The 14,209-nt window shown below is 41.2% G+C and overlaps 1 protein-coding gene and 1 long non-coding RNA gene across 2 annotated transcripts; both read right to left on the reverse strand.

Moving 5' to 3' along the window:
- Positions 1-4,304: 4,304 nt before the first annotated feature.
- Positions 4,305-5,196, reverse strand: LOC116224699. Its single transcript, XR_004165701.2, has 2 exons — positions 4,949-5,196; positions 4,305-4,568 (listed from the first exon to the last, which is right to left on the reverse strand). It is a non-coding gene; the product is annotated as an uncharacterized LOC116224699 (long non-coding RNA).
- A 3,964-nt stretch (positions 5,197-9,160) lies between these two features.
- LOC105907156 lies at positions 9,161-14,095 on the reverse strand. Its single transcript, XM_031585299.1, has 18 exons — positions 14,023-14,095; positions 13,848-13,937; positions 13,642-13,769; positions 13,360-13,503; positions 13,114-13,194; positions 12,821-12,991; positions 12,632-12,728; positions 12,247-12,467; positions 11,782-11,935; positions 11,440-11,648; positions 11,214-11,331; positions 10,734-10,939; positions 10,517-10,634; positions 10,252-10,421; positions 10,044-10,141; positions 9,789-9,898; positions 9,356-9,523; positions 9,161-9,273 (listed from the first exon to the last, which is right to left on the reverse strand). The coding sequence occupies exons 4-17, from the start codon at positions 13,465-13,467 to the stop codon at positions 9,372-9,374; spliced, it is 2,013 nt and encodes a 670-aa protein (XP_031441159.1). The 5' UTR covers positions 13,468-13,503; positions 13,642-13,769; positions 13,848-13,937; positions 14,023-14,095; the 3' UTR covers positions 9,161-9,273; positions 9,356-9,371.
- Between the last annotated feature and the right edge of the window lie 114 nt (positions 14,096-14,209).

A 14,209-nucleotide genomic window follows, 5' to 3' on the forward strand; every position in this document is an offset into this window, starting at 1 on the left:
TGCACTTGGTCCCTGCTGCTCTGGGACTAAAGACCCCATGAAACACATAGAAAGCTTTCACAGCACAACATTGTAAACTGTATTGCCAAGAGACACAAGTTAACACAATGGCAAGGTTCCCTCAGCCGCAACTAGGCTGTTATTGTTTGAATGCCTTTCAGGGGGTTAGCCTACTAAGGCCAGTACTCCCTTAGTAGGGTCGGACATCGGTTTACCAATTACCACGCAAATTCACTTGAGATGTACATGTCAAACAGTACAGTAGAGATTATTGAAATGCCACAAGCAGTTCACCATTATAGTGCATCACTCGCAGTTCAACCATTTTACAAATTCAGACACAACTAGATGCTTTTAAATTGTAGAGTCGTTGAAGGCCTTGTTGCATGAAGCATATAGTAAAACCACTACAGGAAATACGTTAGGAAAGAGGCTTCATAGTCATCTCCACTACCAAAACAGGACAAGGCCTCTCAATTTGAAAAAGGCAAGACAACATTTGATTCAAAAAACAAATCTGTCCTTTATTGCAGTCAACATGTAGAGGCAAAAAGTCCAGACAGTGACTCAGGAGCAGTCGAATCAGACTTCAGTCGTATGGGATACTACAGGGAGAAGAAACAAAAACCTTTTTAATTGCACATTTATTGGCTGAAATCCTACGGTATGCCACTGCTCCAGGCAGAGCTGTTCAACTTCAACCAAACAAACATTTGTGACACAGGTATAGATTTGTTAGAGACCTGCCAGGCTGCATTTTTAAACATTAACGAGTGACCATGCCAAACCACAAGACTCAAAGTTCCTAGACCCTTGCACTGCATCAGATTCCTTACATTTTTAAGAGCAAACAGTTTGAACCATCCAAGTGGTTCCTTGTATAATCATAACTCCCTTACCAGTAGTTCCAGTTTGGGCAGCCACAGCACCCTCACTTGCATCCTCTGCAGAGGCCTTAAAGTTCACATCTCTCTTCGTAAAACAGAATGTTGTTCAAAGGAAGACAACACGAGTGACTATTTCAGACAGAATTTCAAGATAAAACGCAACTAACAGAAACAAGGGGAAAACTTACCATTACAGACACAAGCAATGAGGACAACCACCTTTGCAAATGAAGCCATGTTTAACAAGCAATAAACAACAACGGAAGGGATAACTCCACGGAAACATTAACGCAGTCTTATAAAGGCACGACGCCCTCGTTCTCGTTTCAATAATAATCAGGGTCACGTGAGTTACAGGTGTGCGTCGTTTAGCGAGGCAGCCCGTTGTCTCTGCACAACAGCGAAGCATAGCTAATTTGGGCATGGTTTCGCGTATTATCTTTCAAAGCAGCTGTGTATCACCATCAATTCGGCTTCATTTTCAGTCAAAGACTGTTTGGCATCTGTCGGCAATGACCGCTTAAGAGGTTTCTTATCGTTGTTGCCTGAAATGTGTATTGGATAAGTCATTATTTATTGTAGGTTATCCGAAACGACGAGACTCTGATTTGAACTTTAATGCTAAACGCATTCACTAAGCCTACTCTGACTATGACTATGCCATGAATTATTGGTCTATTTTAGTCACTATACTAAAAATCTTTGCTGGCATGTGTTGGCTGTCTCTCATCTCGCGGAGGTTCGCTTTTACTATTTCGTAAAATGCTTTTTCATGTAGGAATAAAGACACGCGGAACTTTGCTGTGACTTTGCTAAATGTGAATGGCATTTCTTTATCGATTACGTTTTTAATCTGACATTGTTACGGATTTCATTTGTGAAAGAGACTATTTACTCAGTGACCAGATTTTCAATTGAATTGTTGCCCCATGAACATGTCAGGTGACGCTCAGTATAGCTGCCCGAGTTATTTAGGAAGCGCAATGTCTAAAAGCAATGACATTGTGAGATTTTTATGTCATTTCTGTGATAGCAATATTAACAATACATTACTGAGTAAGATTCTGGTGGTTATATACCTGCATATCAATCCTGCATAACATTACGCTAGTATTGTAGATGAAATAAAGACATCTGGCACCACCTTTCATCTAACTGTGAACAATTCCATTGAAATTAGTTTAAGTTGTGTCTAAAAGGCTTACAAGAGAAAGCTGCGTTGATTCACACATTAATGTGCAACGATGTCCACATTACAACGAAGCAAATATTTTTTAAGTGCATGTAACTTATACCATAGACACAGCGTGGTGAGGGAGCAACAGATCCCTACAAGGCTGGAAAAAGCAGACACGATCTCTCTCTCTCACTGTCCTTCATGAATACGCACACACACGCTTTGAGAAATGGTGAAAGATTAGAGGATGACCAAGGGAAGGTGTGAAAAGAGACTAGAAAGAGAACATGAGTGTGTGAAAGATGGCAACTTGGAGAGAAGACATGGTGGATGAGCATGAGAAGGACTGGAATATTGTCTTTAGTGTGACATTGATCATATGATGCATTAGAGTCATTTACACAAATCTATCAGCACGTAATAGAAAAAAATGTAAACATATAGGTACAAAAAACATTCACACAAAATGAAACCACAGAAACAGCCCAAACAAAAACTCGCCAAAACACACATACACAGAGGAAAAGACAGAGATACTTAATCGGACAGCAGGTCACTTGCTCCAGTGAGCTGTAAGTTTTCAATGTCTCGCTGAGTGACCAGATGGATGCTGCTCCTTGTGCCTGCCTGTGAGGACTGACTGTGCCACTTTGTGAGTGTGTGTGTGTGTGTGTATGAGTGTATAATATAGACCAAACGAGCCAAATCTTCCTGGTCTCCCTCAATCACACTGTTCCTCCTCCATCACACTGTTCCTCCTCCATCACACTGTTTCTTCACAGGCAAAGATCAATGAAGACAAAGCCCTTTCATGTGATGTTTTTCAGCACTCTCACTCGAGGCTAACTCAGGTCCATTCCTCAAAGGTACATCCTACGAGGGCCTTGCCACTTAAACTCCAGGTAGGTAGAAGCCTGAGTGCTGCAATGAAATTCAATCACATCTTCTCTTTGCATGTGGTCAATTCCCGAAGACGCGGGTTGCAGTGTGAGCCTCCAAGCCTATCATCACTAACACTGTGGGCATCCCTCCACCACACTGCCAATGTGTCGTGAGTCTGTGGTGGCAGCCCTCGCCATTATGAGTCCCCCTACGACATGTGAAGCCCTTTTGGGTAATCTAAACAGGCACATAGTTAGGTGTAAAGGTGTGTTCATATAAGTACATTCATTTATTCACTTATTCCTCCATCCATTCATGAGCCATGGCTATCAAACATGGCTTGGCCAGCTTGACTGTTCATGAAGAGAAGTACTGTGTGTTTGGTACGCCACATGTGAGCATCTATTGCTAACAAGATCACTAAATGGCTGTGTGCTGATGCGCATGGCGTACCGTCATAGTGCCACATGCCATAATTAATGTATTGGGATACAGGCCTAAAGTCATGATTGTTGATATGTTTGAATTTAGTTTTAAGTTCATGATCTGATAATTATTATTTACATTATTGATAGTAATTGGATTATTTTGTGTTAAGTAATTTCATAATTTACCTCAATTTCACTTCAGATAAGATAAGGTGCCTGTAGCGTTAAGGGCATTGTTAAGGGCTAACTGTGCTGCCATAGCCGGTCAGTATATGATCTTTGGATGGCACAAGAAGTGAGGAGTCTCCCGGTTTTCTGACCGTGTCAGATCTTAAGATCTTAAGATTTGTACAGCGTGTCAGTCTAGGATAAAAGTTTTAGACATTAGATGGATATTTCATGTTTGTTAATGTCTTTGTTAAAAATAAATCTTCAAAATCATCTCCGTTGGAAGACACTTTTTTGGAAAACCCTACAATCTGCTTTAATAAAAAAAAAATGTATTCCATCAATATGTTTTCATGTAAGGTTAACATTATTTAGCTTCTCAGCACATTTGACAAAAAGATCATTTAAAAATCTATCCTACATACTGTCAAGTAATGCCAAATGTAATAAAATGACTATCTAAAACTCTTGTGATATTAGTACTATATGATTTTAGAGTAAAAGAGTCCAAAAGCATATAACATTACAAAAGCCTATATGGTTTAATTTGGGATGCGATTATGAAGGGGTCCTTGGAAAATGTTCTGCCCTATGAGGGGTCCCTGGCCCCATATAGTTTGAGAACCCCTGCTCTAGGTAAGAGACATGTGACTTTAGAACTCCCATGGAATGTGGACTCAATCTCCATCTGGTGGCCACATAGATTCCACTCCAAATTCAGCACTGTTGCCATAGCACCTTATACAGTAATAAAACAACATATTAATGGTATGAAGCTTTATTTTTTTTTAAATCATTGTCAGATGAAGTCATTACATGTTGACCAATTTCGTCTTTAATCAGGTAATGCATGTAAGATTTTTGTATGTGGTTTAGTCACATGTAAAAGACTAAAAGAAGAGGCACTGAAGTAATCTTTGATTAAGTATCATCAGACAGACTTGTTCATGGCTTGATCTGGTAAACTTTCCTCAGTCTCAGGTTGGTGCTGTTCGGAAGCCCATTCTGGATGAGTTTCTCACGAAGCTGAGGATCAAAACACAAGAAGAAAAGAATGTTCTGTAATGTAATGTTAGAGCACACGTGGGTTCGGGTGTTAAGTTCCCTCGCAGTCCTGCTTTTCAGGATTAACATTAGGAGAATCCCTCGTGCAGGGAACACACAGCATGCCGTGGTTGTTGTGACAACATTTGATTTCAGCCAAACTTGTTGAGGTTAGGTTTAACTAATGCAACACATTTTCTGCAATCTTTTACACTTGTTTTGAACTGCTGCCATTTGGAACACGAGAGGGAACAACATTCCGTCCCACGACAGACTAATAGGAGACAGGTCTATAACAGACTAATAGGAGGCAGGTCTATAACAGACTAATAGGAGGCAGGTCTACAAGCATTACAACTTACTGGCTTTAGGATTGCCTCTTCCATCTCAGCTGTAGTTAGGTCAGTTTCTGTGTCAACCACTACCCTTAGACTGGAGGTAAAAGCTGTGAACAACAAGACTGTTTACTCAGTAGAACATGCGGTGAATCTATGTATGTTGAACAGGGACTTGACTGAGTGGAGCTACTCAATAGAAAATGTTCATTTAACACACATTAGGGTTTCCCACTTTATTTGTGAGGTTAAAACTTAATAGTAAATAGACATATATTCTACCAACATCAGGGTTTCTTTTCAATAATCATTCTGGATGTCTATTTTATTTCTTTAGAATGAGTTATGTACCAAAACAGTAATGACAATGTATTTTCTGAATGCATTTGAAATGAAAATGCAAACAGTGATAATAAAGAATAGAATATGTAATAGAAGTTACCTCTGTAGCAGAAGAAAGGGCGGGAAGTGGCACAATCCTCATCTGTCCACCGGCCGGAGTCACTAAATGACATTGCAGTGCAGTGTTGAACTAAATTGACGTTATCAGGTTGGCCTGATTTCCAGTGTCTGAAAGAGGAGTCACTGCTGTCTGACCATGTTCTGGTTCTGTACAGACCGATGAATACTGTGTTTCCATTTGCGGCAGTAAAGACCTCTTCATTTTCCAATATGTTCCTTATACTTGCCAAATCAATATAGTTGGTCCTGCAGTAGGTCTGGGCATCACTCCATGTCATTTCGCTACTACTCAAAATGTAGGTATCACCGGCTCCTATGAGAAAAAAAAAGTCTCATTGGTTAATTTTTTAAATTAATTTAGAAAGTTTCACAAATTCATTTGAGGCATTATGTCCATTTGAGTACTAACCATAGCAAACAAATCTGTAGATGTTGTCACAGGGACGATCATCCCACGTTCCTGTTGGCAGTATTACAGCACACAGCTCCTTTCCTCCAGAGTTATTGGGTTCTCCTGTTCTCCAGTTTCTATAGGTTGTCTCTCCCGGACCATAGAAGCTGCTGTTCGTAATGGACCATCTCCAGCTGTTCAGCACATCATCATACAGTCCAATCCAAGCAGAGCCGGTCTGGCTGCCAAGTTGAGTCAGCGCGTTCACATCGTCTGTGTCGTAAAGGGTGGCCAGGTCTGTGTGATTGGTCCTGCAGTAACTCTGTGCTTCAGTCCAGCTCTTCGGTTCGTTCACAAAGTAGTATTGGTGAGAGAGAGCTGAGCTAAGGGTGAAGACTGTTCCCAAAAGAAATTAGTAAATCCTCTTTTGGTCTCAAACAAGGTTTTTTTTTTTAAAATCTGTTACAGTGAAACATCTGATGCACATCATTGCCTCCCACATGAGTTGTACACTTGTACACTTGATTTTAGTTTTTTTGATAGGACTCATGAAATCAGGACTAATGACATTTAAAAAATGGCTTCATGGACAAACTAACCTGAGAAAAGCAGAATGAAGCACCGTGATTCTGTAGAGATTGTACCCATTGTCTGTATGAATGAAACAGGAAAAGATGTTAAATTCCTTGTCCTATCGGTTGGGGATGTCCCACAGTAGCCAGTCTTCTCACTGTCACATGCAGGTACTCGGGATCCGTAAATTCACTCCTTCACAGTACAACATGCTCTGTCTGTAGCCCACAAGTGCTGAACACAACAACATGACTGTCCAACCATAAAACCTGAGCAGCAGGATACAGCAACATACAAAAAGCCACCTTTTTCAAGCAGGCACCTTCCATCATCAGTGTTTCGTTGAATTAGGCCCACAACACCTCCCGAATGCTCAACAGTTGTGTCTGGCGTCCCAGAGCCACCCCCCTCCATACTCATGATGGGTTAGAACACATGCCACTAACAGAGACAACAACAGATACACCTCAAAATAGACCTCGATAAGATATCACGTATCTCAGTTTTAGTTCAGTTTGATTCATGACCCCAAGTAGTCTGTGCGCGTCTCAGTCACAACCACTGGCTCGCTTTTCCAGCAGCCTCAGACAACTCCTTTAAAGATCCTTTGAGTGACCGTCCTCTAAAACCAAAATCCAACAGAAATGTTGTGGTTGATTTAGCTACAAAGCCTCTAACACTTATCTCCTTATAGACCTCTTGTCTTGTGTGTGCTTGCCAACCTCGTTGCCTTGCTTCTGCTACTAGCTCAGCATACTTTAGCTTCTTCCTTTCAAATACTTCTTCAAACGCATCTTAAAAGGAAATTGTTAACTCAATAAAAAAAAAGAGGCACTCAAACTCAGAATAGAAAGCATCAAGATTCAATACTAACTTCTACATTCTTAGATATTGTTAATTGTTTGGAGCTTGTTGTTAGAGTGATTTGTTTTCATAAATGTCCAAAACACATCATTACAAGCAAATGGGCATTCCTCAATGTACTGTTTGGGCTGTGCCAACAAGCGTTTTCTATTTTAACATCACCAATTGTCAGGAACAAAACAAATCATACTTACTGATTTGGTGACAAAAAATGTTCAGAATATCAAAAAAAATTCTCTCTTGACAGACTTGTCACTCTGCCATTCAGCTATGCTTCTGACTCTGGAGATTGATGACATGGAGTTTGTGTTGGTCAGGAATAAGGATGTACCAGGAGAAACCTGACTGGTCAGTGCACATAGCTGCTCCTCTGATATTTGCATACGAGTTTCCTGTGAGCACGGACATGTACTGTTTATCAATTCACCTAATCAGATAATTATCAGCTTTTTGTTTCACAATGGCACACCCAAAATGATAAAACCTGTGCTGCAGGCTACAACGATATCAACAAAGCTTCCCGTATGAGCATTTTATTGGGGTTTTCAAGCAGGCACCTTCCTTCATCAGTGTTTCGTTGAATTAGGCCCACAACACCTCCAGAAGGCTCAACGGTTGTGTCTGGCATCCCAGAGCCACCCCCCCCCCTCCATACTCATGATGGGTTAGAACACATGCCACTACCAGAGACAACAACAGATACACCTCAAGATTACATGATTGTCCAAAACACATCATTACAGGGAAATGGGCATTCCTCAATGCACTGTTTGGGCTGTGCCAACAAGCGTTTTCTATTTTAACATCTCACCAATTGTCTGTGACAAAAACATTAAATATTCAGAATATCAAAATGTCTCTCTTGTTAGACTTGTCACTCTGACATTCAGATATGCTTCTGAATGGAGATTCATGACATGGAGTTTGTGTTGATCAGGAACAAGGATGTACCTATGTTTATTTTCTATTGAGTGAAACATCTGATGCACATCGTTGCCTCCCACGAGGTACTTGTTCCGCATACTTTTGCTTCTTCCTTTCAAATACTTCTTCAGTCGCATCTTAAAATGGAATTGCAGACTCTTGGGGTATTCTTTTGGTTTGTTCTTCTGTAGCCTAGTGGCCTGTAGCTAGTTGGGATACAGATGCTGCTGCTACAGGTTGCTAGGCTACAGGTTGCTCACCCAAAGCAGCCCTAGTGGAACTGTAATAATTCTACATGTCTTAATGTTTCATACTGACTATTTTTTGTAATTTACATTTGGTAACTCTTGGAGAATGAAAGCGTGTCTGTCTATGCGCGTCATCAGCCAGGACCACCTGGCATCATTCAGCTCCACAACCATTAGAACACTTTCACACACTGCCTGGATGGATAACATGTGGGTTTTCCCAAACTAATTCTGAGAAATGCTCATTGCTTCAGGTGTCAATTTATTAGCATAGCTATTTTGCTGATTTGCATAGAAACATCGGTTTTCCAAACAAAAGAAATGGGATATTTGTTTGAAGGATAAATAAAAGCAGAACTGTGCTGATTATTTGATTATTCAAAATGTCTCCCATTAGGGCAGAACTGAAGCCCAAGTCTGAATGAATCCAAGTTTGAAAAACATTTACTTTAGACTCCTCTAGTTTCCAACCCTGAATGTGACCTCAACACCAAGCTTCAAAAAAAAGTTCCCGTTACCAATATAAAGATGTCAGATATTAACCACGTGACCAAACACTGGTTTGTCTGGTTCTATGTCCAAAAATAAAAAGAGAGAAAAGGGACTAACGAAAGAGTTTCTGAATGCAGAGCTTGTCATTTTGTGTGTAGCAGAAGATATACTTCATGGCCCAACACCATTCACTCCATCAATCCACATTGAACACGCATACCGAATTAACCTGAGGTTGTGGATTTGAAACCATAAGACAGAACAAAGATGTTGAAGTGGACAAACTCTGACTCATTTGCATTTTATTGGAAATGTAGTAAAGACAGGAACACTGCTGCCCACAGATCCCAGGCTGAAGCCTCACGGACAGATTTGAGCACGCAATCTTCCATTTGTACCTGAAAATACATCATATTTCATATTACCTTTGGGACAGACAGGCACACACACACTTTAAAACTTCAGGCGTCATCACTATACCTTCTGTAGTCTAGTTCTATCCACTTTGCCTCTTGGTACTGGGGTGGCTGAGGACCCTCACAAACTGTGCAAGTTTCTGAGTGGGAGGTGCCTTTATGCTAGGTGTGATGGGATCACTGGCTGTGGTCACCAACTCCGGTGGAATGAGCTTTAGGGTTTTCGCCAGAGCTGTATAGTGAGAATTGATTAATTTGCTTTGGAATGACAATTCCCCTCTTGGATTAAAAACCAACACCCTTTGGAGGATTTGTTTTATGCTACAAACTGTTTTTGAGGTCTGAATATTAGAGCCGGTTTGCTGGATAAGAGTTGTAAGCCAGGAATCACAAGCCCCCCCCAACCCAAAATTCGAGTTGATCACAAACTTTTGAATGTCTACAAAATGAGAAGTGTAAGCAGTTATATATTAAAAATGTCATCAATGATTACTTGCCCTTCTCAAAAATCTTGACCTTTCCCACAGAGCCCAAGCCTGGGGCACTGGATTGGAAGCTTACGTCCATATTTACATCTCCCACTGGGTAGGAACAGCTGACAGCCAATCTGTGGGAAAATAAGCAACTAGATGACACCCAAAAACTAAGAACACACCACACTGGCGACAAGGTGACAGCACAGACACACAAATGAATGTCTGAGTGATAAGAGGAGTCAATAAGGAAGGAGACATCTCATTGAAAGATCATACTCGAAGGTGGTGTCTCTCGTTATGACAGGCCTGTCACTAGGGATTTGCTCTTCCTCAAAGATGATGATATTCTTAAAGATCATTAATTGATCCTTGACCTGATGGGAACAAAGGGGGAAAGGGTGCTCATTGTAAATGCATATTTGTGCCTTGCATGCTGTGGTAGACCTGCATTAAAAGGTACTTTTTGAAGTGATGAGAATCATACCTCGACTTCAGTTCCACACGCGGTAAGGTGGAATTCAAACAGAGCCATGGACTCATCTGTTTCTTTAGGTCTGCATGTTGGGTCAAAAAGGGTGGTCCTCAATGGGATCGCTTTGGGAATGGATTTGATCACATCTGCCACCACAGTCACGACCCCTCCAGTGGAACATACTTAAGAAAGCAGAGGAGGAAGCCACATTACACTCCATTTACCATCCAAGTCACCATCCAATACAATCTAAGTAGTCAGGCCGCCACTAACCCACCAATGAGCTCTGTTGTTTGGAAGGGGCAACGACTGGCCGAGTACTGCTGAATCTCCTGTGTCTTTGCATCTCTGGAGAGGATTTCAAAAGTTCCAAAGAACTGATGTATGTTTATATCCTGGAAGGGAATGAAGGAGTATCATTCAACATTACACTAAAAACTAAAATGACAACAAAATGTTTGCCTGCACTGGACTGGTGTAATGGAATGCCATGCCTCATAAACATATCCAGGGGTGAAGAGGGGAACAGCTAGGAGAAGGCTCTGGCTGTCATTGACCAATAGGTATCCCTGCTCCGCAGCAAACTGCTGTGTGAGAAGATGATTACCAATGGTAACGTCCCACTTGTGATCAAACTCTGCATGGTCCAGCTTGAAAACTATGCCATGGTCCTCGCACTGTCCACTGAAGGAGGGGGGATCTAAAAAAAAAAAAAAAAAAAAAACAAACACAATTAAACCTCGATTTTCATTTAAATACGTTTCCCCCCCCCTAAAGACTACATATAAGCACTAGGCAAACATTGCTATGGGCTTGGCCATTATGCTTCCAGGGTAAGTCTGTTTCAGTCAGTGGGTCTAAATATGGAATGTTGTTTTGATATAGTCTGGTCATCAACAGTTAACTGCTGAGGGTGCAGACAGACATTGCAATTGGGGAAAACCTGGCTCTTTTTAGAATTACAGACAACTTACAGACATCATGGATCCTAGCTTTAATAGAGGCCAAATGGAAGAAGGTATCTTCTTGAAGCACAATGTTAAGAGTGAAGTTAACATGCAGTAAGTACTGCAGAACACCCTCTGAAAAATACTAGAGAAAGAAAATTAAATTAATTTCCAGACACAGATTACATTTAATGTAGTTAAAAAAAAAAAAAAAAAAAAAAAAAAAGTTACCCTGAATATGTGTTCAACCCACCCATTTTTGCACCATGGGAGCCTCAAAAGGAACCCTGAAGACGTATGCATGGGTTCCATTGGCATGAGGAACCTTCACAATGGTGTAGCCACTTTGGGTTGCCTCGACCGTGGTGAATTCGTGTCCATTCAGGCTCACCGTTACCAGCACCACATCAGAGGGGAAATTTCCCACGTAGACAGTGAACGCCCTCTCCTCAAGGATGGTCTCTGCCGGAGGAGGAGACCTTATGTGAATACCATATAATCCTTCAATTGTATGAATTCTAATAGGTAATATACCCAGAATAACCTTAAAAGATACAGTACACTCATAAATATATTCTCTTTCCAGAACACTTACGGTTTATACTGAAGGGGAAGTGCGGCAGTAATGGAGTCATCAGATATTTAGTATGCCGGTGTCTGCTCTCAGCGTGAAAGTTGTCCATGAACAAGCCCTCATAGTACATGTGAATTATGTAGAACTCCCAGTACGTGTTGTGAAGCACAAAGCTCTGTAGGAAAAGTGGCCAGATGTAGAGTACACACGCTGGAGAGAACTGCAGGGAAAACCAGTGCAAACAGAGCTGGCCTCCCTCCTTCAAAGCACCTCACGTCATTTACGATTTGATATACTTCTTTGGCCTCCATCTTCACAAGGCCCTGGATTGGTTTGGAATGTTCTCAAAGTACCAGTCACACTTTGCTCTCCCTCGTTTATGTCAAATTCTCCCATGGCGGTCCTCAGTATTTTTTATCAAATACAAATATATCTGGTTGCGCAACAACACAAACTCAGTGACTCAATTACTTTCTATGCACTTACCTGTCTATAGCCACCTTCAGCACCATAGGGAATGCCGATGTCAACAATTTCTTCACCAATGTTAAGGGTGTACCCTCGATCTGCTGTGATCTGTGGATCTAAGAGTCTGCCATTGACACCAATGCTGATGTTTTTGCTCTCAAAGCCAGCGTGGCTGGATAAAGGGAACATCACAGCTGGAACTTGCCAGTGGAGACTGGTCTCTTTAAAGGACCCAACATCTGAAAGACAAATGTAAAACTTACTAACAGAAATGAAAATCTGATTTCATTTATGAATGTACTGCATGTATAAATGTCTGACATTACAGATTAATGCATATATTAATTAGGCTACTCCAACTCTACACTGTATGTAGGAAGACAATCTGCATTTAGATACATACCTGCGCTACATGCAGCTACCAGATCAAAGAGAACAACAGTCCAACTCTGTCTAGAGAAAAGGACAGCATGGATGACTTCAACAGGAACCCCATTTACCTAAGCGAGAGGGAGGGGGGGAGGAGGTACAATTTATCCATGATGTATCAATGTCATTTACAAAAGGCAATGTGTAACGGGAAGCTTTTTACCACTGAATAAAGGGAGAAGGGTCTGTTGTAAGGTGTGCGGAACAACACACGCCCAGGGGTGATGTCGAGTCTGTAGCCCAGCTCAAGGGCCTTACTGAGGGGAAGGGGGGTTGGACTCTGTCCCTCTTTCAGGAACATCAGCTGCCAGGCAGAGGAGGCCAGGGAGTGCGCCTGGAGCCGTGAAGGAAGGCAGGTACTTAGTTGGGTTGGGTTAACCAGCATCAGTTACATGAATGAGTGAACTACCAGACACGAGGCCATACAGGCAGGAAGCAACCCACTTGGGGACTTACAGAAGAAATGGCAGCATCCCATTGCTGATGCTCAACAGCGCCCCCAGTGGTGGGATAGGGAGCTGCACTATCTACATTTACCTAAGTCACACAAAGACAATGTTTAGTTGTCACAGGTGTTGACCCAAACCCTGATAAATAAAACTGAAGACATTAAATGCAAACTTCGTTCAGTTTAAAACAGAATATGCCCATCTACACAGCATAAATATTTAGCCTAACAATTTATAACATAGAGCAAAGTACCTCCATGTAATCCAATTCACAGATAACCTCTCTAGGAGACCAAGGCAGAGGCAAAGTGCAAGTCTTAGACAGGGTATAGGACATCCCCTCACCATGTTGGTCAGTCATGATCACGTTGAAATTAAACGTGAACTCCTCATCACCCTGGAAACATAACATAGTTTAAATATCAAGTTGTATGTGACCTTTGGATTACTGAAAGCATAACTAAGTCTACAGGGCTGTTGCCTCATTTAGTCAAAATTAACAAAGCTACATATAGCAGTGTATTTTGAATATTACCTGGTTTCCAGTATGGCAAGAGAAATAAGATGCCCTTAGCTCAGCAATTCCAAATTCACTGAAAAGCTCATAGGTGTATCCACACTCTGGACCATATTCTTTTGTTATTGGATGGACACCAGTAACATCTGCCATGGTAAATCCCCAATGTTAAAATACTTTTACAAACAGATATCAGTTATCGAGACAATATCGAGAGATCTTACCAACAGCCTCAAAGTGGGGTTCTGATTCAGCATAGTTTAGACGAACTTGCACTGCAAGGTGTCGTTCTCTGCAGTCCGTCTCAATAATGCCTGCGAAAATATCTGAACATTAAATCCCCCTTGTGCTCAACCTGTAAATAGACATTAATGCGTATTACTGTAAAACTAATTCCACCTTTTGAGAAGTCTTCAGTATTTGCATTCACTCTTACGAAGAACAGTACAAGCCTGTGGATTAACACAGTTCAGTTCATTCACAAGACGAAGAGTCGATTATTTAAAAATAGGCCAACAGTAGGATATACAATTTGTTCACACTTACGCGAGCGAAATACATAATGTTAAAGACATTTTCCAGAAAA

This window comes from Clupea harengus, chromosome 18 (genome assembly GCF_900700415.2).
Source record: "Clupea harengus chromosome 18, Ch_v2.0.2, whole genome shotgun sequence".
NCBI lineage: Eukaryota > Metazoa > Chordata > Actinopteri > Clupeiformes > Clupeidae > Clupea > Clupea harengus.